This window comes from Aquarana catesbeiana, linkage group LG01, assembly GCF_042186555.1.
Source record: "Aquarana catesbeiana isolate 2022-GZ linkage group LG01, ASM4218655v1, whole genome shotgun sequence".
Lineage (NCBI taxonomy): Eukaryota > Metazoa > Chordata > Amphibia > Anura > Ranidae > Aquarana > Aquarana catesbeiana.
Genome location: NC_133324.1, coordinates 327112923 through 327131507, shown reverse-complemented (window position 1 = coordinate 327131507; position 18585 = coordinate 327112923). Strand labels below are relative to the sequence as shown.

General features: G+C 43.9%; 1 protein-coding gene across 1 annotated transcript in view; it reads right to left on the bottom strand.

Moving 5' to 3' along the window:
- Positions 1-211: 211 nt before the first annotated feature.
- MTFP1 (mitochondrial fission process 1) overlaps positions 212-18585 on the bottom strand; it is a 72796-nt gene continuing 54422 nt past the window's right edge. The window contains exons 3-4 of the mRNA XM_073630931.1: positions 10124-10356; positions 212-740 (exon numbers count right to left, since the gene is read on the bottom strand). Coding sequence (XP_073487032.1) covers positions 656-740; positions 10124-10356 — 318 coding nt within the window. The 3' untranslated portion in view covers positions 212-655. The remainder of the gene's footprint in view (positions 741-10123; positions 10357-18585) is intronic.

Sequence of the window (18585 nt, the reverse complement as noted above, 5' to 3'; positions counted from 1 at the left end):
TGGAACACACTAACCCAGCAGGTTTAACAAAAAAAACAAAAACAAAACTCTCCGGTCAAAGCCGCTGTACTAACGACCCAATGTTAGTACAGCGATCTCCCCCACTGAGCGGTTTAATTTCGACAGGGAGCTGGTTAGCTGCTGGTTTTGCACATGCTTGGCCGGCTTCTGTCGGAATGACTGACATTACACACAGGCCAAATGTCGGCCCTTTTTATAATTTAACAGGGCGATGTCTCCTGACATTCAGCCCGTGTGTATGAGGCTTTAGTGCCCAAAATAAAAGTCAGGCAGCTAGCGTCTTCTCTAGTGATGCAAAACAACTATGCCGAAGGAAAGCTATAGCTAGCACTAATCACACAATCCTGGCAACATCATCTCTAATAAGTATTCTAGCTTTTACTTGTCCTTTATTGCAGCTGACACATCAAATACCCCCATGAAATCTTGATGGATTTTATTTTAAATAACATCTAAGGTTTTGTTGCTGTGTTGAAGTATTGCTGTTTGAGGCTAGAAGGGGAAAACCTGCTGATAGGGTGGTAATAACTTAGATGCATACATCTTCACAGTCTCCTTTCACGGTGTTTCTTTTTAGTTCAACTTGTGCTGTACAGCATTTAAGGTTGAATGGTGTTGCTTCCTTTACAGTTTGTCAAGAAGTGCGGGGGCCATCTTCCCTTTCTGAATGAGTGTCATACAGTTTACGAAGACTGGAATTCAGCAAGATGTCCACAAACCTGAAAAACACAGTGAAACAATTTTTGTTTAGTATATTCTAACGAGGAAAGGAGCACAAGCGCTTCTCCTTTATTATAGATGTTTGAGATGCACTGTTGCTGCTTCCTCATTAGCAATAATAAGTCTGCAGCAACCTGCTCTTGAGGGAAAGACTTTAATAGGTAAAGCAGAAATTGTACTTTAATCATTTTGTCACTGGGGAGATGTTGCTAGTGTAATATTCAGAAGTAAACATATGGCCTCATTTATAAAAGTTTTTGTCTAAGTTATAACACATCGCTATCAACATGAATCCATTTGGAAGGTGAGAAAAAGCTCTTTTTCAGATTAGGCCATTACATTATACAGAGATTGCAGCATCTGCGGTAAACTTCCCCCATCTTGTGGCCATATGTAACATTGCAACAGTTTACAACTGATCAACAGACATATTAGCAAATGTACAGTATTCCCCTTATTTAAGGGTTCATCTAGGGCTATATCCAAACCCAGCGCCTAACATGTACTACCAATCAAGGAGGGTGTAGAATATGAGATGGTCATAGACTAGGGAACCCCTGGGAGTAGGGATGAGGCTCAGGCTTGTTTCCTAGTCCATATCTACCTGAACTATCCCACCAGGAAGCTTTCACAGCACACCACAAATCATAAGCGGCTGAGGCACTCCCCACCCTGCTCTGCATGCATTCGGCCATTGATAGAATATAAAGCTAAGTCAGGGATCATGATGTCATCAGCTCGACCCTCCCACTCAGCCAATCAGAGGAAGCTGTGAGTTTATACAGTGCACCCAGTGGGCGCACGTTAGTGAAGGAAATAGTTCAATTAGGCCAGCTTGGCCCAAACTATTTAAAGTGAAAGTAAAGCAAACATTTAATTTTTTGTGGCTTACCAATTCTTAGATGGCTGCATTAGTTTTCTTTCCCTTATTTTCACCTTCGTATGGTGCTTTTGACAGTTGATTCCGTGTTTTTTTTGTTAGACAAAAGCTGGATGTACAGACTATAAAAATTTGTCATACGTGAACGCAAAGTCTGATTTTTGTTTAATTAGTACGGTTTTCGTATGAAAAAAAAAACGTAAGAGCAAGACTACGCTCACTCAGAAACAAAAGAATACATACAAAACTATTCAACACATTATGTCACTGCTGAAGTTGTATTCTGTCGTACGAGAATTTTCGTATGAAAGTAACCTCTTCACTTTTGACATGAGACTAGCATGTAACAATCTGATCGTGTGTACGAGGCTTTACACTCTCCTCCCTCCAGACTGACAATGCTGCTGTCCACGGTGCCCCTGTGCTCATTCATCCAGAGTGGGGGCACGCTAATAGGAGTTGCGTTAGTGGCCAGATCACCAGGTGAAAACAGGGGGAGAGAGCCTAAAAGAAGAAAACAAATGTAGCCACCACATCTAAGGATTGGTAAATTGCAATAATTTGTTTCTGGTTTATTACTGCTTTAAGAGTCACAGCAGGAGTTAATGAATGAGAAAGCTAAAAAGGGAATAGCAGATGGAAAGGGAGTAATTGGAGGGCTACTAATGCTGCACCTGTTTAAGTCTGGATACACATAGAAAAGCTCTATTGCTGGCTGGGCCACGTGGCACCACTGTGTCTGGACTTTTTGGCTGAAGCTTTTTCTGGCTGAAGGAAGAGTGTTCGTTTCTGGTAGATGGACTATATTGACCTGAAAATTAGCTTTTGAGTTCTCCTTTGTGGATATGAGCTATTTTTTGCTGCTGAATAGCCTTTTGTGTTTAATAAAAGAATGTTGTCCTACAATCTTGCTGATTTCACAGCTAGAAATCAAATTACAAAACCATGGCATCTGGAAATATGACTATGGATAGAAAAATTGGAATTGAGTGCCCACTGAAGTTTAATAAGGCCCCTTTTATTTACTGATCTGACCACAGGTGCACTATTGTCTATGGAACAGTGGAGGCCGATGGTAATTTTTGTAGGGGGGGCAGCAAACAGTTATACCCCCCCCCCCCCCCCATCGGTTGGTTGGGTCTGGTGCACTTACCCCATCCTATGCATCGCTTCACCGGCAGCTTCCCTTGCTCCACAGCAACAGCTTTCCCTTCCTCTGCTCTCCACGGGCATCGGCAGCTTCCATTTCCCCCCTCCTCCTCAGCGGCCAGTCAGGAGTCTTCTCTTTTCGGCCAATAGGAAAACTGGTCTCATACCTGCTTCTGATTGGCCGGATTGAGGATCAGTGTTAAAACAGCAAATAGTAATTTGCTGTTGTAACACCTGGGTAGGCTCATGGCACAATGCTCTGCGCTCCGAGTCCACCCTATTTTGAAGCCTAGCCTATGGCTCTAATCAGGTGCTTCAAAAAAATAAACACCCCCACTGCTGTAAATTCAGGCACCCGTGTGTCCTGAAAAGGGCCAGATGCATGAAAAGGGTGTGGCCACGGATAGATTCGTGCTATGCATGAATCTATCCATTATTCTTATAGGGGGTGGCGTGGATAGAGTGGGCGGCGCCCCTAATGGACGGGCCGTCACTGCTATGGAATAATTGCACAGTGCTGCATAAAGATCAGTAATACAGTGATAAGTTCAGAGTAGGTCTGGTAGGCAATGGCATCAACCACAGTTTTAACACAGTCAAGATAGAGAGGGTGAGATCATTGGCATTTAAATAGTCCAGCTCTGCCATAGCTCGGGGAATAATAATGAACTAAACATAGTCAGGAGTGTATACAGTAAGTGTCAGGGGGTTTAAAGAATGAGAGGAGACAAAAGGGGAAAGGAGAAGACAGGAAGGAGGGGATGGTTCCGGGGACTGTACTGGTGGCGATCCTGGGAGTACAAATTGGTATTAGGATTATAGAACAGATTGGGGCTCCAAGAGCCAAGCCAAAATCATGGGACAAGTATCTGTCAGTCCAGGGTTGCCAAATTATAAAATATCTTCGCACCCTGTCCTGAAGTGTTACCTTGATCTTAACGCATACCATTCCCTAAGTGACTCTGTTTTTAGTTGCAATTGTGCATAGTACTGGGGTCTCAAGATTCTGGCAGTTGTCTGTTTTGCAGCTGTTGTGACGTAGAAGATAGGATTAATGCTTGGTCAGCTCTGAGGGTGCAACATTTAGCGGGGCTGAGGATTGGGTTGGATGGCTCTGGCAAATATATGCATTAAAATGAAAAAGATTTTGTCCCAAAAGGATAGGTCCACCATGAGTTTAGGCAAGTTCCGAGTTCACCATAGTCCCGAAAACAGACCGACATATAGCCCGAAACATACTGTGCTATCCTATATGGCAATAATTACAACCATGACACTACACTAGAAGTTTCCAATGCTGCAATATTTTGGGATACCTTGTAGGTAGCCTGAAAAATGTCCTGACAATCTTCAGGCGTGACATCTAAGGTTAGGTCAGATGTACATTTGGCTACATAGCTTGAGGGAGAAGGCTGTGGAGTAGATAGAAAAATTTTGTAGAGTTCAGAAATCACTCCCTTTGCATTGGGGCATTGACACGTAAAATCATTTGTATATAGACATAAAACGCTTGGGTCAGCAAACGAGAATTTAGTGGTGTAAAAATGTTATCTGGAGATACTGAAAGATCTCTGATCTAGAGAGTTTCTAGTGGTTCTGTAAGTTCATGAAAGATTTGAACCCCTTAGATATAACCAGGCTCATTTCTATCGACTCTTCATTGTCTTCTGATACAACAACAGAAGCAGTACACCTGGGTCGGTGTAAGCTCAGTAAAACATTGAAAGCCATACCCAGACCCCATGTCCTGGGGATGGCCTGTAATGTTGCTGCAGGCACTGGATCCTGCATGGGTACTCGCCTAGGCACTGTGTGCAACATATGAAGTTTGCCTGCATCTCTAACAGTTACTGTAAAAAAATTGGGTTATTTTGGAATGTGTTCATTTTAAAGTGTAAACTTTTTAAACTTGGCGCCAAAATTCAATCACTCCTAGGGATTGATTTACTAAAGGCAAATACAGAGTGCACTTGTTCCAGAGCTGTAAATGAGGTGAAGTTTCATTTTGCAAAGAATACTCAGTCACACTAAAGGAGAATAAAAAACACAATTTTTGCTTGTACATGACTGGATGAGCTTCCCCTCAATTCAGCGCAAATGCACTTAAAGTGCACAGTAGATCTGCCTTTAGTAAATCAACCTCTGTTTCCCCAGGTTGCACACTTTACCACAACTTTTACCTACAGCCCTTATAAAAAAATGTACTTCTTCCTCCCCTTTTTGCCACAAGGATGGTCTGCACCCAGGCTGCTACGCAACACTTGATACTTTCCTTGCACTAGAGCCCTACCTGATTTTAACACCTTTTTCTGCAACCGATTTTAGTTCTATTTCATGCAACAAGTGGCCTACCTGACAAAGGCAGATTTTTCTGCATCTAATTCACAATTCTTTGGATGACTCTAATACAGCCATCTCTGTCCAGGGCTCCTAACACCATGCTCATCCTCCTGCTCCACCATCTCTACCCAAGTTGGATTCCGATATGTCATCTAAAATAGGTGGACAGAGTAAAATGAAGACGATTCAGAGGCAATACTAGAGGAGGGTGAAGAAGATTTTTCAACCTCATTTTCCTATACACCTGAAATGGATATGCTCACTTCTGCTGTGCACAAAGGCTAGGCATTTGCACACTTTAATCCCCTCCTTTGGGTACAGACAGACCTGGTAAATCTAAAAAGTAATTTCCCCCTCACAAAAATAGAATGGGCATTTTTTTTTTTTTTAACTATTGGGTATATCCAGAAAACATTTTCACTCCTCTCAAAATTGTTGCCCAGCTCTGTCCAGTGGAAAAAAAGAGTGCTCAAAAAAGTGCTTAAAAGTGGACCTTCACCCTCAAAAACGAATTATCTGTACAGTGAGGGAAAAAAGTATTTTATCCCCTGCTAATTTTGTACGTTTGCGCACTGACAAAGAAATGATCAGTCTAGAATTTTAATGGTAGGTTTATTTTAACAGTGAGAGACAGAATAACAACAAAAAAATCCACAAAAAAGCATTTAAAAAAAAAAAGTTATATATTTGTTTTGCATTTTAATGAGTGAAATAGGTTATTGATCCCCTATCAATCAATCTGGCTCCCAGGTGTCTTCTATACAGGTATCAAGCTGAGATTAGGAGCACTCTTAGGCTGGGTTCACACCTATGCAAAATGGATGCGGGTTTTTCCCCGCATGCAATTCGCATAGCAGGAGATTGTGACCGCCTCTCTATAGCCAAAAATTTGGGCTGAAATCGGACCTGAAACAGTGAATGGAGATGCACCGAACTCCTGTCGTGAGCCGCATGTGACTTAGTTGTGAACCCAGCCTCAAAGTAAGTGCTCCTAATCTCAGCTTGTTACCTGTATAAAAAAAGACACCTGTCCACAGAAGCAATCAATCAGATTTCAATCTCTCCATCATGGCCAAGACTAAAGAGCTGTCCAAGGATGTCAGGGACAAGATAGTAGACCTACACAAGACTGGAATGGGCTACAAGACCATCGCCAAGCAGCTTGGTGAGAGGGTAACAACAGTTGGTGCGATTATTCACAATTGGGAGAAATACAAAATAACGGTCAATCTCCCTCGGTCTGGGGCTCCATGCAAGGTCTCACCTTGAGTTTCAACGATCACGAGAACTGTGAGGAATCAGCCCAGAACTACACGGGAGAATCTGGTCTATGATCTCAAGGCCGCTGAACCCATAGTCACCAAGAAAACAATTGGTAACACACTACGCCACAAAGGACTGAAATCCTGCAGCGCCCACAAGGTCCCCCTGCTCAAGAAAGCACATGTGGATATTTATTTTTGTATTTATTACCCATTTTATTTGTGCTGCAGGGAAGAACTTCTGCCTTTCTCCCCTAGGTGAGAATTACTTTGCTCCTGGTCCACCCATGTGCAGCTATGGCAAAGGGTTCTATCTAGCCATCAGTACCTAATAGAGATCTTCGGTATATATCTGCGGACACAATGCGATTAGGAAGGTATAGGACTTTGTGTTTCCCGTACTTTCCTAATCGCGCCACATCCTCACAACCGCGCAGATCTGTCACAGGGCTCAGCCAGGTCACTCCAGAAAGCTGTTACTGCATACTGCTAATCAAAGGTGGCCAAGGCCATACCGACCCTGCAACTGCACATATACAAGCCCCTTGTATACATGCCATTGCGAGGCATGGCATGTGTACGCCGCTTATGATTGATGGTGCACAGTGACAGCTTTCTAGCAGAACAGCTCAGGCGAGTTCAAACTAGGATCTCATCCCTCGTCCTGGCCAAAAACAAAAAAAGGTAGCTTGTTGAATCTAGAGGCCAGGATATTCACGTCCAGAGTCACCCATCTCTGACATATCAGGTTAAAGATGTCACAGTTAAAGACCCATTTCCCACTGGTCCATACGGTGGCGGCTGAGTTAATCCGCCTTCCAGTTGTCCACTCCATGGGATGTGGGCAGCAGAAATCCCTGGATAAAGAGTCTCTGTCCATGGGACTAGACTCTGAAGACGTCTGAGCTCATTGCTAGGCAGGACCAAGGAACCTCTGGTATGAAGTCTGCTCCACAAAACAGAGCGAAGAGAAAAAAGCAATGATTCTCATTGCACCAAACTGGCCCAAAAGAACCTGGTACATAGTAGAGGTGCGCATCTTCACTGGTCTCATGATTCGATTACGATTATCCTGTCAACTATTCGATTCTGCAATGCATCACGATTAAGGATGAAGGAGCGGAAGGTGCAGATGGAGTAGGGCTCGGATAGGTCCCCGGCGATGAACCTCATGATGTCGGGCACTCGAAAGCTCGAAACGGAGCAGATCGGATGGGTGGGGTAGGGTCTCCTCAAGCATTCTATTTGGGGCGGTGGTCCGTGGGCGATTTGCTCTGTAGGCCCCGGGGTAATGGGAGAGCACTCTGGGCCAGTGATTGCGCCTGCTGTCCACCGCATGGTGCCCGGAGAGGACGGCAAGCCTGTGTCCCGAGAGGCAAGGGGCCCTGGCAGCCCCGAACCAGAGGAGGGGCCCCGGGCCTGACAGCACTCTGAGAGCCCTAATGTGTACCGCCGGGATGACATCATGCAATCGCGATGCAGCCGTTCTCTGCATCGATACAGAAGAGTTCAAGGCTGCATCACTGCTACGATTATTTTCAACACCCCTAGTACATAGACACACCCAAACTACTAGGAGATGGCCCATGCTCTTTTCTCAACAGGCCAGACCTGCTGTCTCAGCTTCCTCCATTTCATCCTATTTTCCAGTCACTAGCATTAACAGTATGGCTGTTGAAGACCAGGTCTTAAGAGACAGAGGGATCTCTGATTTTAGTATTCCTTACTATGCTTACAGAAAAAAAAAACACTTCTAGAAAGATCTATTTTTGTACCTGGAAAATTCTTTGAGCGGTGTGAACACAGGCAATTCAATCCCAAAGAATACTCTGTGCCTCACATTCACACCTTCCTACAATCAGGACTTGACTAGAACTTGGTCTTAAGCACTCTGAAAAGGACAAGGTTCTTTTTCAGAAACCACTGGCCTCACTCTCCCTTGTTGATACTTTTATTCCTATTAGGTGTATCTCTGACCAAGTCTTCCTTACAGAGCCCCGTGCTTCCATGGGACCTCAACTTGGTTCTCTTTACCCTGCAAAAAACAACCTTTTTAACCCATCAACTATATCATCTTTGATGACCTGTTCTCAAAGTAGCCTTCTTGGTTGCCATCACGTATGTCAGACATGTCTCAGAGGAACATCCCCTTACAAGGCTACCAGCTTTCTTCACAAAGACAAGGTAGTCTTATGCCCAAGACCAACTTCAATCATTGAGTTGGAAGACTTATACCACCTTCGGAAGACATAGTCCTTCCATCTTTGTGCCCTACTTGGAAGCACTCAAGGGAAACTGTTTTTCAGAGCTTGTACTTAGTCAGACCCATCAGTGTCTACCCCAAAACTGCAGCTTTATTAGATGGATAAGACAACCCATCACTAGAGCTTACACTCTAAAAGGAAAAAACGCCATCTGAGCCTCTGTAACCCAGCAAGGCTGCCACATGACCCTCTGTTCATACCTTTTTAAACTTCTCCCCCTTCTACATATGCAGTTTTTGGGTGCAAGGTTCATGCCGCACCACTATAAAGTTGGGTCTGTTGACACAGTTCTATTTGCCAAAGTGTTGCCCACCCTTCTCATTCACTAGGGACATCTCAGGGTCTATGAATACTCAGCCTGTGTCCAGCACTGTACAAGAGAAGGGGAATTTGGACTTCCTGTAAAGTCCATATCTTGGCGTACAGTACACAACACAGGCCACCCTCCCTTTTATTCCTGAAGGCACAGAAAAGGGTAGGGTCATACAAAAGGCACTTGAGGGCATGTCCTCAAAAGCTTTTTCACTGTCCAATCACCTAAAGGTATGAAGTGGGGTAGGGTCACTGGGATGGTGCCCAGGGGATGTGTCTTTAAAAGCTTTGCCAGTGTCCAATCAGCTGAAGGTATGAGCCTATAATGCAGGGTCTATGAATAATTAGCCTATGTCCTGTACTGTACTCCAATATACAAAATTTACAGGGAAGTCAAAATTCCTTTTTTTATGACAAATACAAAAATCCCATTATTATCTTAAAGTAGAATTCCAGCCTAACACTATGTTTAGAAATGTTCCCCTTCTCCCTCCTCCCACCTATGCTGCCTAACCTGTGTAAAATTTAAAAAAAAAAAAAAAATGTAAAAAAGAAGGAGATGTGTACACTTATCCATTTTCAGTCCGCTCCAATCACGCAATCACATATATGTACATTGGCGTTGCTTAAAATAAGACCTTATTCATACTGGCAGTGTCAACCCTGCATTTATAGGCGTTTAGAGGACTAAATGCATATAAAGATTTTTTTCTAATGGTTCCATTCACACTGTACGTTTAGGTGCTTTCAGGTTAGCTGCATTATGAGAAAATAGAATTCTGTGCAAATAGGATTCAATTAATAATGCTAGAGGAATATAAAACACAAGCAAGAACATCTAAGAATGCATAAAAAAGTGATCTTAGAGGAATAAAAGTTTTTCATACCTCCCAGATAACTTTTCCTACATTTAGAAAAGCTAAACATTGTCAGTGTGAGGCCTAAAAAAGAAGACTTAGAATCACATCAAATTAGGTCAAAATGTATCTATATGACATATACATTTTGACTCAATCTGATGTAATTCTATGTAACATATTATAGTAAAGACTCAATGATTGCTGTTAAAGAAATAAAATACAAATGTCAGTATTTTAGCATCTTCACTGAGAATGCCAGTTATTTGGTATTTTACAGGTAAACAACGCTAGAAAATATCTGATACCAGCACTTGCCTGTCTATTGGTGTTATGATAACTGGAATAGCAGAAAGACCTATTGCAGTAGTAGCCCATTTTCGTGCTGGGAGAGGCCACCGGGTTACACGTCCCATTATATAAAGTGAAGCAGCACATAGTCGGTTGATGGTAAATCCAGGAATAGCCACAGATGCAAGAGCTTGCCAGACAAAAGTATCTATCACTGCCACGGTCACGCCCTTTGTTCTTCCTCGACTGCCTTTGTTCAGCTATAAAAAAAAAAAAAAAAAAGTTATCAATAATATTAATAAGAGGCCAATATATATTACTTCATATAGTTTTGTTTTAAAAAGTCTTATACAGGACATGGCACCTAGTGCTCTATTCAGTTGAATAAAGAATGACAGCGTTCATGAATTCTATTAAAAATTCAAAACCATAAGTACCTTCACCAACCACAGTTAAAAATAAAGACAACGTTATCTAATTGCAGGGAAAACAGCTGCACAGTCACCCATATATTCAGCCTTTCTCTCATGTAGAACTTGATAACACCACAGTTGAAGCAGTTTTGGTATACAGAAGACTTCAGCCGAGGTATCCACTTATGACCAGATGGTCTAATGTAGACAACGCTTCATACATCGTTAGGCTCAGTTCTCATGAGCAACACAATTGCATAGAATGTTGCTGTATGTCGGGATGGGTCAGCCTGTGAGCAGAGTTGTCTGAAAGCCTCCTAATCAGTATAGGGGCAGACTGTCCAAGGACAAACGGAATCCTCTTCTATGAATGGAGGATGCGAGCAGACTATCACTTCTCAAATGAGGTGGATGTGCTGATGTAGATTGGACCTGCGGCTAGAGATAGACTCCTATAGATGATGGGTGTAAAGGGAAGACGCTGTGGACATATCAAAAAGGTCTCACCACCTATGTCTCACATCCAGTTCATAGTCCACATCGGTACATCCCGTCCTATAGTGCTGCTCGGGTCCACCATTTGCCGACCAGGCTTGTAGCTCAATCCAGGTAGTGTGTCTCAACCACCTCACTGTCCAAGTGTCCATGCTGGCCCACTGGCTGTGATCCCACCAGAGACCTCACGTGCGTTCTGACGCATTTCGTTAGTCAAACAACGCCAACTTCCTCAAAGCTGAGGTTGGTGCAGGTACTTATGGTTGGTATTTTTTTAATAAAGCTGTAATTTTTTATTCAACTGATGTGTGCCACTTAGTGACTGCTTGGAGAATTAGTCTTCCCTTTGCGTTGTTTGGTCTTTGGTCACATTGACTGCACCCGATACAATTTAGGTATCAGTAGGTGATAGGTTGATATAGCTGGGACAGTATTGTATTATTACCAGTTGTCCCTTTTGCTTCCCATTGAAGCAATCGATCCAGTATTCAAGTTTATTTAAAGCTAGTGCTCTATGTATTTGGGTGAATTGTTGTTTCCCATTGCCCCTTCCATTCAGGATGAAACCTGTAAAGTACTGCTAAGTGCCACAAAATATTGTTCTGAGGTGCTTCCCTGACAGTGTTGCAGCTAATATTCGGCTTTACCACACCAGAGCTACCAAGTTAAAGATTCAAGAAAATCACCATAAGGCTACTTTCACACTGCAGCGCCCAGCCTTTAGCGCAAAAGCGACGCTCTTTTGGAAGTGCTGTCCATTCATTTCAATGGGCAGGGCATTTTTTGGGAGTGCTGTATACAGTGCCCCAAGGATTATGCTTGCAGGACCTTTCCCGACGTCCTGCAAGCGCACCGCCCCAGTGTGAAAAGTCACATGTCACACTGAAATGATGAGGAGGTGGTTTTCAGGGGTTAGAGGCTATTTCTAGCCCTAAAACTCCTGAAAACTGCCTCAGTGTGAAAACAGCCTTACTGCACAGAATGTGCCAGGAATTTACTCCCCTTTCAGGCAGAACCCTTTACCCAGGATACACAGATGTGTATTCCAATAATGAGCTTAGAGGTAAACGGTATTTAGAGAACTGAAAGGATACAGATTGCAGTATGCAATAAAGAAAACTAGTAACTAGAGCAAGATTGTATATTTATGATTTAAAAAAAAAAATAAAGCGAGGGCCCGTTAACATATTTTTATTATGAGGAACAAAGCAATGGTCATACAATGGTACTGCTCCTGTGTGAACAGCACTGTGTGGTGCCATCGTGATATTCATGGCAGGTTTTGAAGGGCAGTTTTGAGGCTTTAAAAATGCTGAATAAAAAATGCATAAACACATGGAGGTTGATTTACTAAAACTGGAGAGTGCAAAATCTGGTGAAGCTCTGCATAGAAACCAATCAGCTTCCAGGTTTTTGTGTCAAAGCTTAATTGAACAAGCTGAAGTTAGAAGCTAATTGGCTACCATGCACAGCTGCACCAGATTTTGCACTCTCCAGTTTTAATAAATCAACCCCATGGTATTGACGCACGTGGGAATGAGCCCTGAATGTTACTTCCCCTCCCCACTGAGAATCCAATAACTCCTTTATTCATGTTTTTACTACATACTGTGCATCTGGGCGTGACTGACCTCTTTAAAAGGAAACTCATTTTGTATCAATATTATTTTAGCAGGGTTATATTTTTTATATATTTAAAACTCCTGCTCTTTATACAGTAATACCTCAGTTCACGAACGCTTCTCTTCACAAACAACTCGGTTCGCAAACAGAAGAATTCACAAAAATTTGCTTCGGTACGCGAACTCTGCTTTGGTTCGCGACCATCTTCCCTGCTCTGAGACGTGGTCACGACTTCCTGTAGGTGAGATTGTGGTCACAGAGAGACACTGAAAGTGTACTGTGAAGACACTTACAGTATTGAAGCTTTTTGGTGTGCTTTTTAGCACATACTATACAGTACTGTACATCCCTGTGCAGACTTGCTGTAAAGCTTTTTTGTGTGATTTTTATCACATACTGTACCGTAAATCCAGTATGGCTCCAAAGAAATTCAGAGCAAGCATGGTGGTAAGAAAGAAGTGTGGAGCAGTAATGAAAGTGACAAGACTGTTCAGAGCAAGCATGTTGAAAAGAAAGTGCAGAGGGGTAATGAAGGTGACAAGAAAATGCAGAGTGCTAATGCAGGTGACTAGAAAGTGCAGAGCAAGCATTTTGTTGAAAAGAAAGTGCAGAACGGTAATGAAAATAAGAATGTACAGAGCGGTAATGCAGGTGACAAGAATGTGCAGAGTGGTAATGAAGGTGACAAGAAAGTGCAGAAAGGTAATGAAGGTGACAAGAAAGTGCAGAGCAAGCATGCTGTTGAAAAGTAAGTGGAGAGTGGTAATTAAGGTGACAAGAATGTGCAGAGTGGCAATGCAGGTGACAAGAGAGTGCAGAGCGGTAATGAAGGTGACAAGAATGTGCAGAGCGGTAATGAAGGCGACAAGAATGTTCCTCCATGCCAGAAGTTGTCTCAAGCAAAGTTAGTGTTCTCTCTCTTCATACTGTACGTTGTTTCATATTTTTGTGGTTCAAAAACAGAAAAAAATTAAAAAGTTTAGAACGGATTAACCTGATTTACATTGAGCCCTATGGGAAAATTTTCCCTTATTTCGCGGAACGAATTACGTTTGTGAACTGAGGGTATCGCTGTCTTTTTTTATCACTTAACTTGCCTTAAAAATCTATTTCTTGGAGTACATTAAAAGAGAAGTACGGCAAAAGAAAAAAAAACAAAAAACGCACATCATATGCACCACCAATCCTAACTGCAGCTGTCCCCTGCTGGCTCTACCCTGAGAACTGAAGTTCTCCCCTTCTGCTCTGAGCAGAGAGCAGTGACTGTCAGTCACTGCCTCACTGCTCTGCCCCTCCAGCACTCACTGGAGTGCCAGTCTGTGGAGGGGCCAGGAGGGGCTGGATCAGGCTCTCAGCAGCATGCCAAGAGGCTGAGCCAGCTGCCAGTCCAAGGACCTGGGTGGATCCCAACTGTAAAGTCTGGATTTTTACTGAGCCTGGACCGGCCAAATGACATCAGTCAACTGCGGGCTTGAGCTCGCTTTCAACTGAAAACAGAAGTATAGCCAAAATAGCTGTCTGTACTTCTCCTTTAAGCCCCATACACACAGGCCGAATGTCAGGCGGCATAATCTGGTTCAATAGAAACTGGCCGACATTCAGCCTGTGTGTATAGCAGCCGGTCCGACTGAAGCCAGCCGAATGTCCAGCTTCTGTCAAAGTGTTGACCGGCATGTTCTGGCCGGGGGGGGGGCGCACACGTCCCCCTGTCTAACACAAAAGCTCAGCAGGGAGATTGCTGTACTAACTTCAGTTAGAACGGTAGCTCCTCCCGAGTGCTTCCGTTTTTTTCCCATTCAGCCCGCTGGGTTGAACAGAAAAACAAAACGGTTAGTGTTTGCCAGGCTTTAAAGGGACACCGGATAATGCCTTCAGGAGATTGGACACTGGCAAAGCTATGAAGAAAGGCCAGTATAACCCCTCCCACTTTAAGCCAGCCTCAATTGTGTAGTAAGCAATAGTCAGAGTAGATCATAAGAACAGAGGGGAGGGAGCCCTGTCCATTAATGTACTCCAAAGACAAGGTTTTACGATAAGTAAAAACTGTTTTTTTTTGTTTTGTTTTTTTAAAGGACACAGAATGGAGTATTCAGATACATTGGGATATCCAAAACCAGTCCAACTGAGGGATCAGCACAAACCAATTAAAGGCAAACAAGGCGACAATAACCAAGTGGTTAACAGAATTAGCTCAACAAAGCCTACAGAGATGCCCGATAAATATTATGATCAAAGCCAACATGGCTGTGGCCTGAACATCCGACTAGTAAAAATCAACGAATGTGTGAACACAAGACCAGGTGGCAGCCTTGTATATCTGAGAAATTCATAAAACAATAACTGGAGTGTGACTTGACAGGGGAAGGTGGGACCTTTCCCTTCAAACCATAGGCTTGAATGAGGACTTGTTGATTTAATCTGGTGACATTAGTAGAAGCAGCGGGTTGTCCTCTGTCAAAAGGGAGCTGTATCTGAGAGGTAAATATCTCTCTATTGTCTGGATGTGGTACACATTGTTCAAGTTTAGGAACGGGACTGAGAGATGTTAGAACAATGTCTTGGTTAAAGTGGGAGTCCGGCGACCATTCATTTTTTTTTTTTTTTTTTTAGGTCATTGAGACACATTTGCTAATCCCAAAATAATACTCACAGTTTGGGTGTAATATTTCCGCCTCTGTCTGTTTTCGTACTGAAGAATAAGTTTAAAAATGTGATGCTGGCTGTTTCCATCTTGCTTGTGGGCATGTGAATTTGATTGCATTGATTTCCTGGATGTGGTGAATGCTGTTTATTCACAGCTTGTTCACACGCATGATCATTGTTCCCGCACTGAATCTTGGGAAGCCTGACACTAAGCTCCCAGGAGACAGTGCGGCGCCGGGGAAAGGCAATAAACACGCCTACTCCCATGGGAGGAGAGACAGGAAGTGCCACAATAAAGTACAATATAAAAGGTAAGTACAGCGATAAAAAAAATTTTCGTGCGGCATTTGAACATCTACTGTATGCAATTAACTGAAGGGGGTAAGATTAAGTTAAAAATTTGAGTGGAACCCCGCTTTAAGGTGAAAGAAACAAACTACGACGGGAAGAAAAAAAGAGGCCTTGGGCATCAAAACAACCTTAACTATGTGTAGAAAAAGAAAAGGTTACAAGTTTAGGCCACTAACTCGCTCGCCGAAGTAATGGCAACAAGAACGGCAACTTGGTAAATAAAAGGTCAACAGAATAATGTCCCTTCTAGATTCTGAAGAACCAACAGAACCAGGCTGAGATGCCACGGAGTCGCTGGTGAACCTACAAGAGGGATAATGTGAGCAATACAGCAGCCTCTGAAAAAGAACCCTTAAAAGGTGAAGATTTGAACCTTCATGGTACTTAATAGCCAAGTTCAACTTTAAGTTCAAAATAATAAATGCACGTGTTTTTGCAGGTAAACACAGGAGCCTGCAAAGCACTGCACGCACAATCAGTGGATTCGGAGTACAGCATTAGGCACCTGCACACACACCCTCCAGCTTTCTGCCCTTATGGGCTTTCAGTTAAAAAGCTCGAAGAAGAATAGATGAACTACAAGTGTGCTAATCAGCACACTCTTAGTCAATTTAGAACTACAAGTAAACTGCTGCGGTGGAAGATGGGACTTGTAGCTTTTTTAATTTGTTTTTAAACTTCTTATAAAGTAGAGTATACAGACCCCAAATGTCTTAACTCACACAGGGGAAGAACACCTTTAAACAAACAATATCAAGTGACTTGTGTAATTTGAAGTCGATATACCAGAAGTACTAAAGAGTTGCAACTAGATCCTTCAGGGCCCGGTGCAAGAAACCATGAAGGGCCCCCCTCCACCCAAGCCCTGGGCTTCCAGTTCCAGGGGCTTCCATGGACATCCTCCCAGGACTCTGCCTCCCGCGTGCCGCCTGAGGCACACATCCAGCACGCTCTGTGACACAGCTGATCCCAGATCACGAGGGCTAACCACAGCGGCCCTTTACCATGTGATCAGCTGATCACATGCAAACAGACCTGCCGGTTATTGGCAGTCCTTTCTTCCCATGATGTGTCTGTGGGAGAGCCGTTAACCAGCAAGACTGTCAGTACATTGTTTACACTGATAAACAAGGCACTGATCATTAGTGCCCTGATTATCAGTGCTGCCTATCAGTGCTCATCTATGCTCCCTATCAGTGCCACTTATGAGTGCTCATCAATGCCGCCTATCAGTGCCCATCAGCAGGACTCTGAGCTGAGAGCATCTCTCTAATACAGCCCAGAGCCTGCAGTGACAGTCCCCCCCCCCCCCTCCCTCGCACAGACCGGAAAGGTAACAGCCGATCTGCTCCTTCTCCTCCCGCCCCTCTCCTCCTGTGTGCACAGCGGAAAGCGTTAAGCTAAGCAGCTGAATGATCAAACTCAGCTGCTTAGCTTTACAGTTCCCGCGGTGCACACAGGAGGAGGGGGCGGGAGGAGAAGGATCAGATCAGCTGTTTCCTCCCCAGGTGCATGCGAGGGAGGAGGGAGGCGGAACTGTCAGTGCAGGCTCTGGGTTCTATGAGAGAGACACTCAGAGCCCTGCAGCATGCATCCCCGCTGGGGCCCCCACAGTGGCGGAATACTAGGGCCCTATCACCCCAGGACTCGGCAGCTCAGGGATGTCTCACTCCAAACTTGGGAGCAGAGGATTGCTTGGAGTGCCATCAAGGTATGTTCCCGAGCGGAAGCTCAGTGTGGAGCTGGAAGAGAGGGGCCCAGGGGCAGCACAGGGAAGATTGATAGGAGTGGCGAGCGGGCAGTAACATATAGAAGAATCAATCCCCTCCTCCTGCAGCCACTGAATGCCTGTGGGAGGGAAAGGTGGAGATGCAGGCAATTCAGTGGCTGCAGGAGGTGGGGATCGGTTCCACTATATGCCGCCCCTCAAAGGTCCCCTGGAGCATGGGGCCAGGTCGCAAGTGCGACCCCTGTAGCTACGCCCCTGCACCAAACGTAAAAGAAGTTAAAGAGGTATATACAGAAATCATTTATCAGAGGTTTCAAAACGTGAAAATTACAGAAGTTCTGATGCCATCAAAGCGTCTTTAAGCCATCTAGGCCAAACTTTGTTACATTTCTTTGGATATCCCCTATGGAGGTAGGTATCTTGTAGCCTGATACAGTGACAGGTTAGAGTTGGGGTGAACAAACCATCCTTTGAGGTCCAGTCATTGGTGACTGAGGAAGTCTGCCAATTATCACACCTGGGATGTGTAAGGCAGACAGGGCTGGAACATGAAGTTCTGCCAAAGCCAGAATCAGATGTGCTGTGAGAGACTGCTGGCTGTACCCTGATGGTTGATGTAGTGTTGTCTGACTGAATCCTGGCCAGATGAACTCCTAGACAGAACATTGAAGGGATAACCAAACCGCCCCAAGCTCCAGAATATTGATTGAAAGAGGCTTTTCCCCTGATGACTAAATTCCTTTTACCAAGAGGGTATCTAGGACACCTCTCCAAAATGACAGACTGCCATCCATCCTGAGAACCGTCCTAACCAATGGGAGGAAGATTTCCCAGTCTATTGCCAAACTTGTGACCCACCATGCCAGGGTAGACGTGGTTTTGCTGGTCATTTTTGTGTGATGGTTCACAGATTGTGGCATTTTCAGTGTCCTATACACTACTCATTCTCTGCCGCTCCGCTCTCCGTTGGGGTATCCCAAGTTTCTGTCCTTGGGGCCCCCTCCTAGTCTACATCTCTTCTTTGGGCCAATTGGTAACCACCCATGCTACCAAGGAATAAATACACAATAATTCTGCGCTCCCACAAAAAAAAAAAAAAAAAAAAAAAAAAAGAAGGACACAGCAGCTAACACATCCAGCAAGTGTAAATGATGTCAAAATAACAATAAAAGTGTAGCGCTAGAAAAGGTCCCAAAAATACAGTCTATGGATTGACAATTCAAAGGTCATAAATT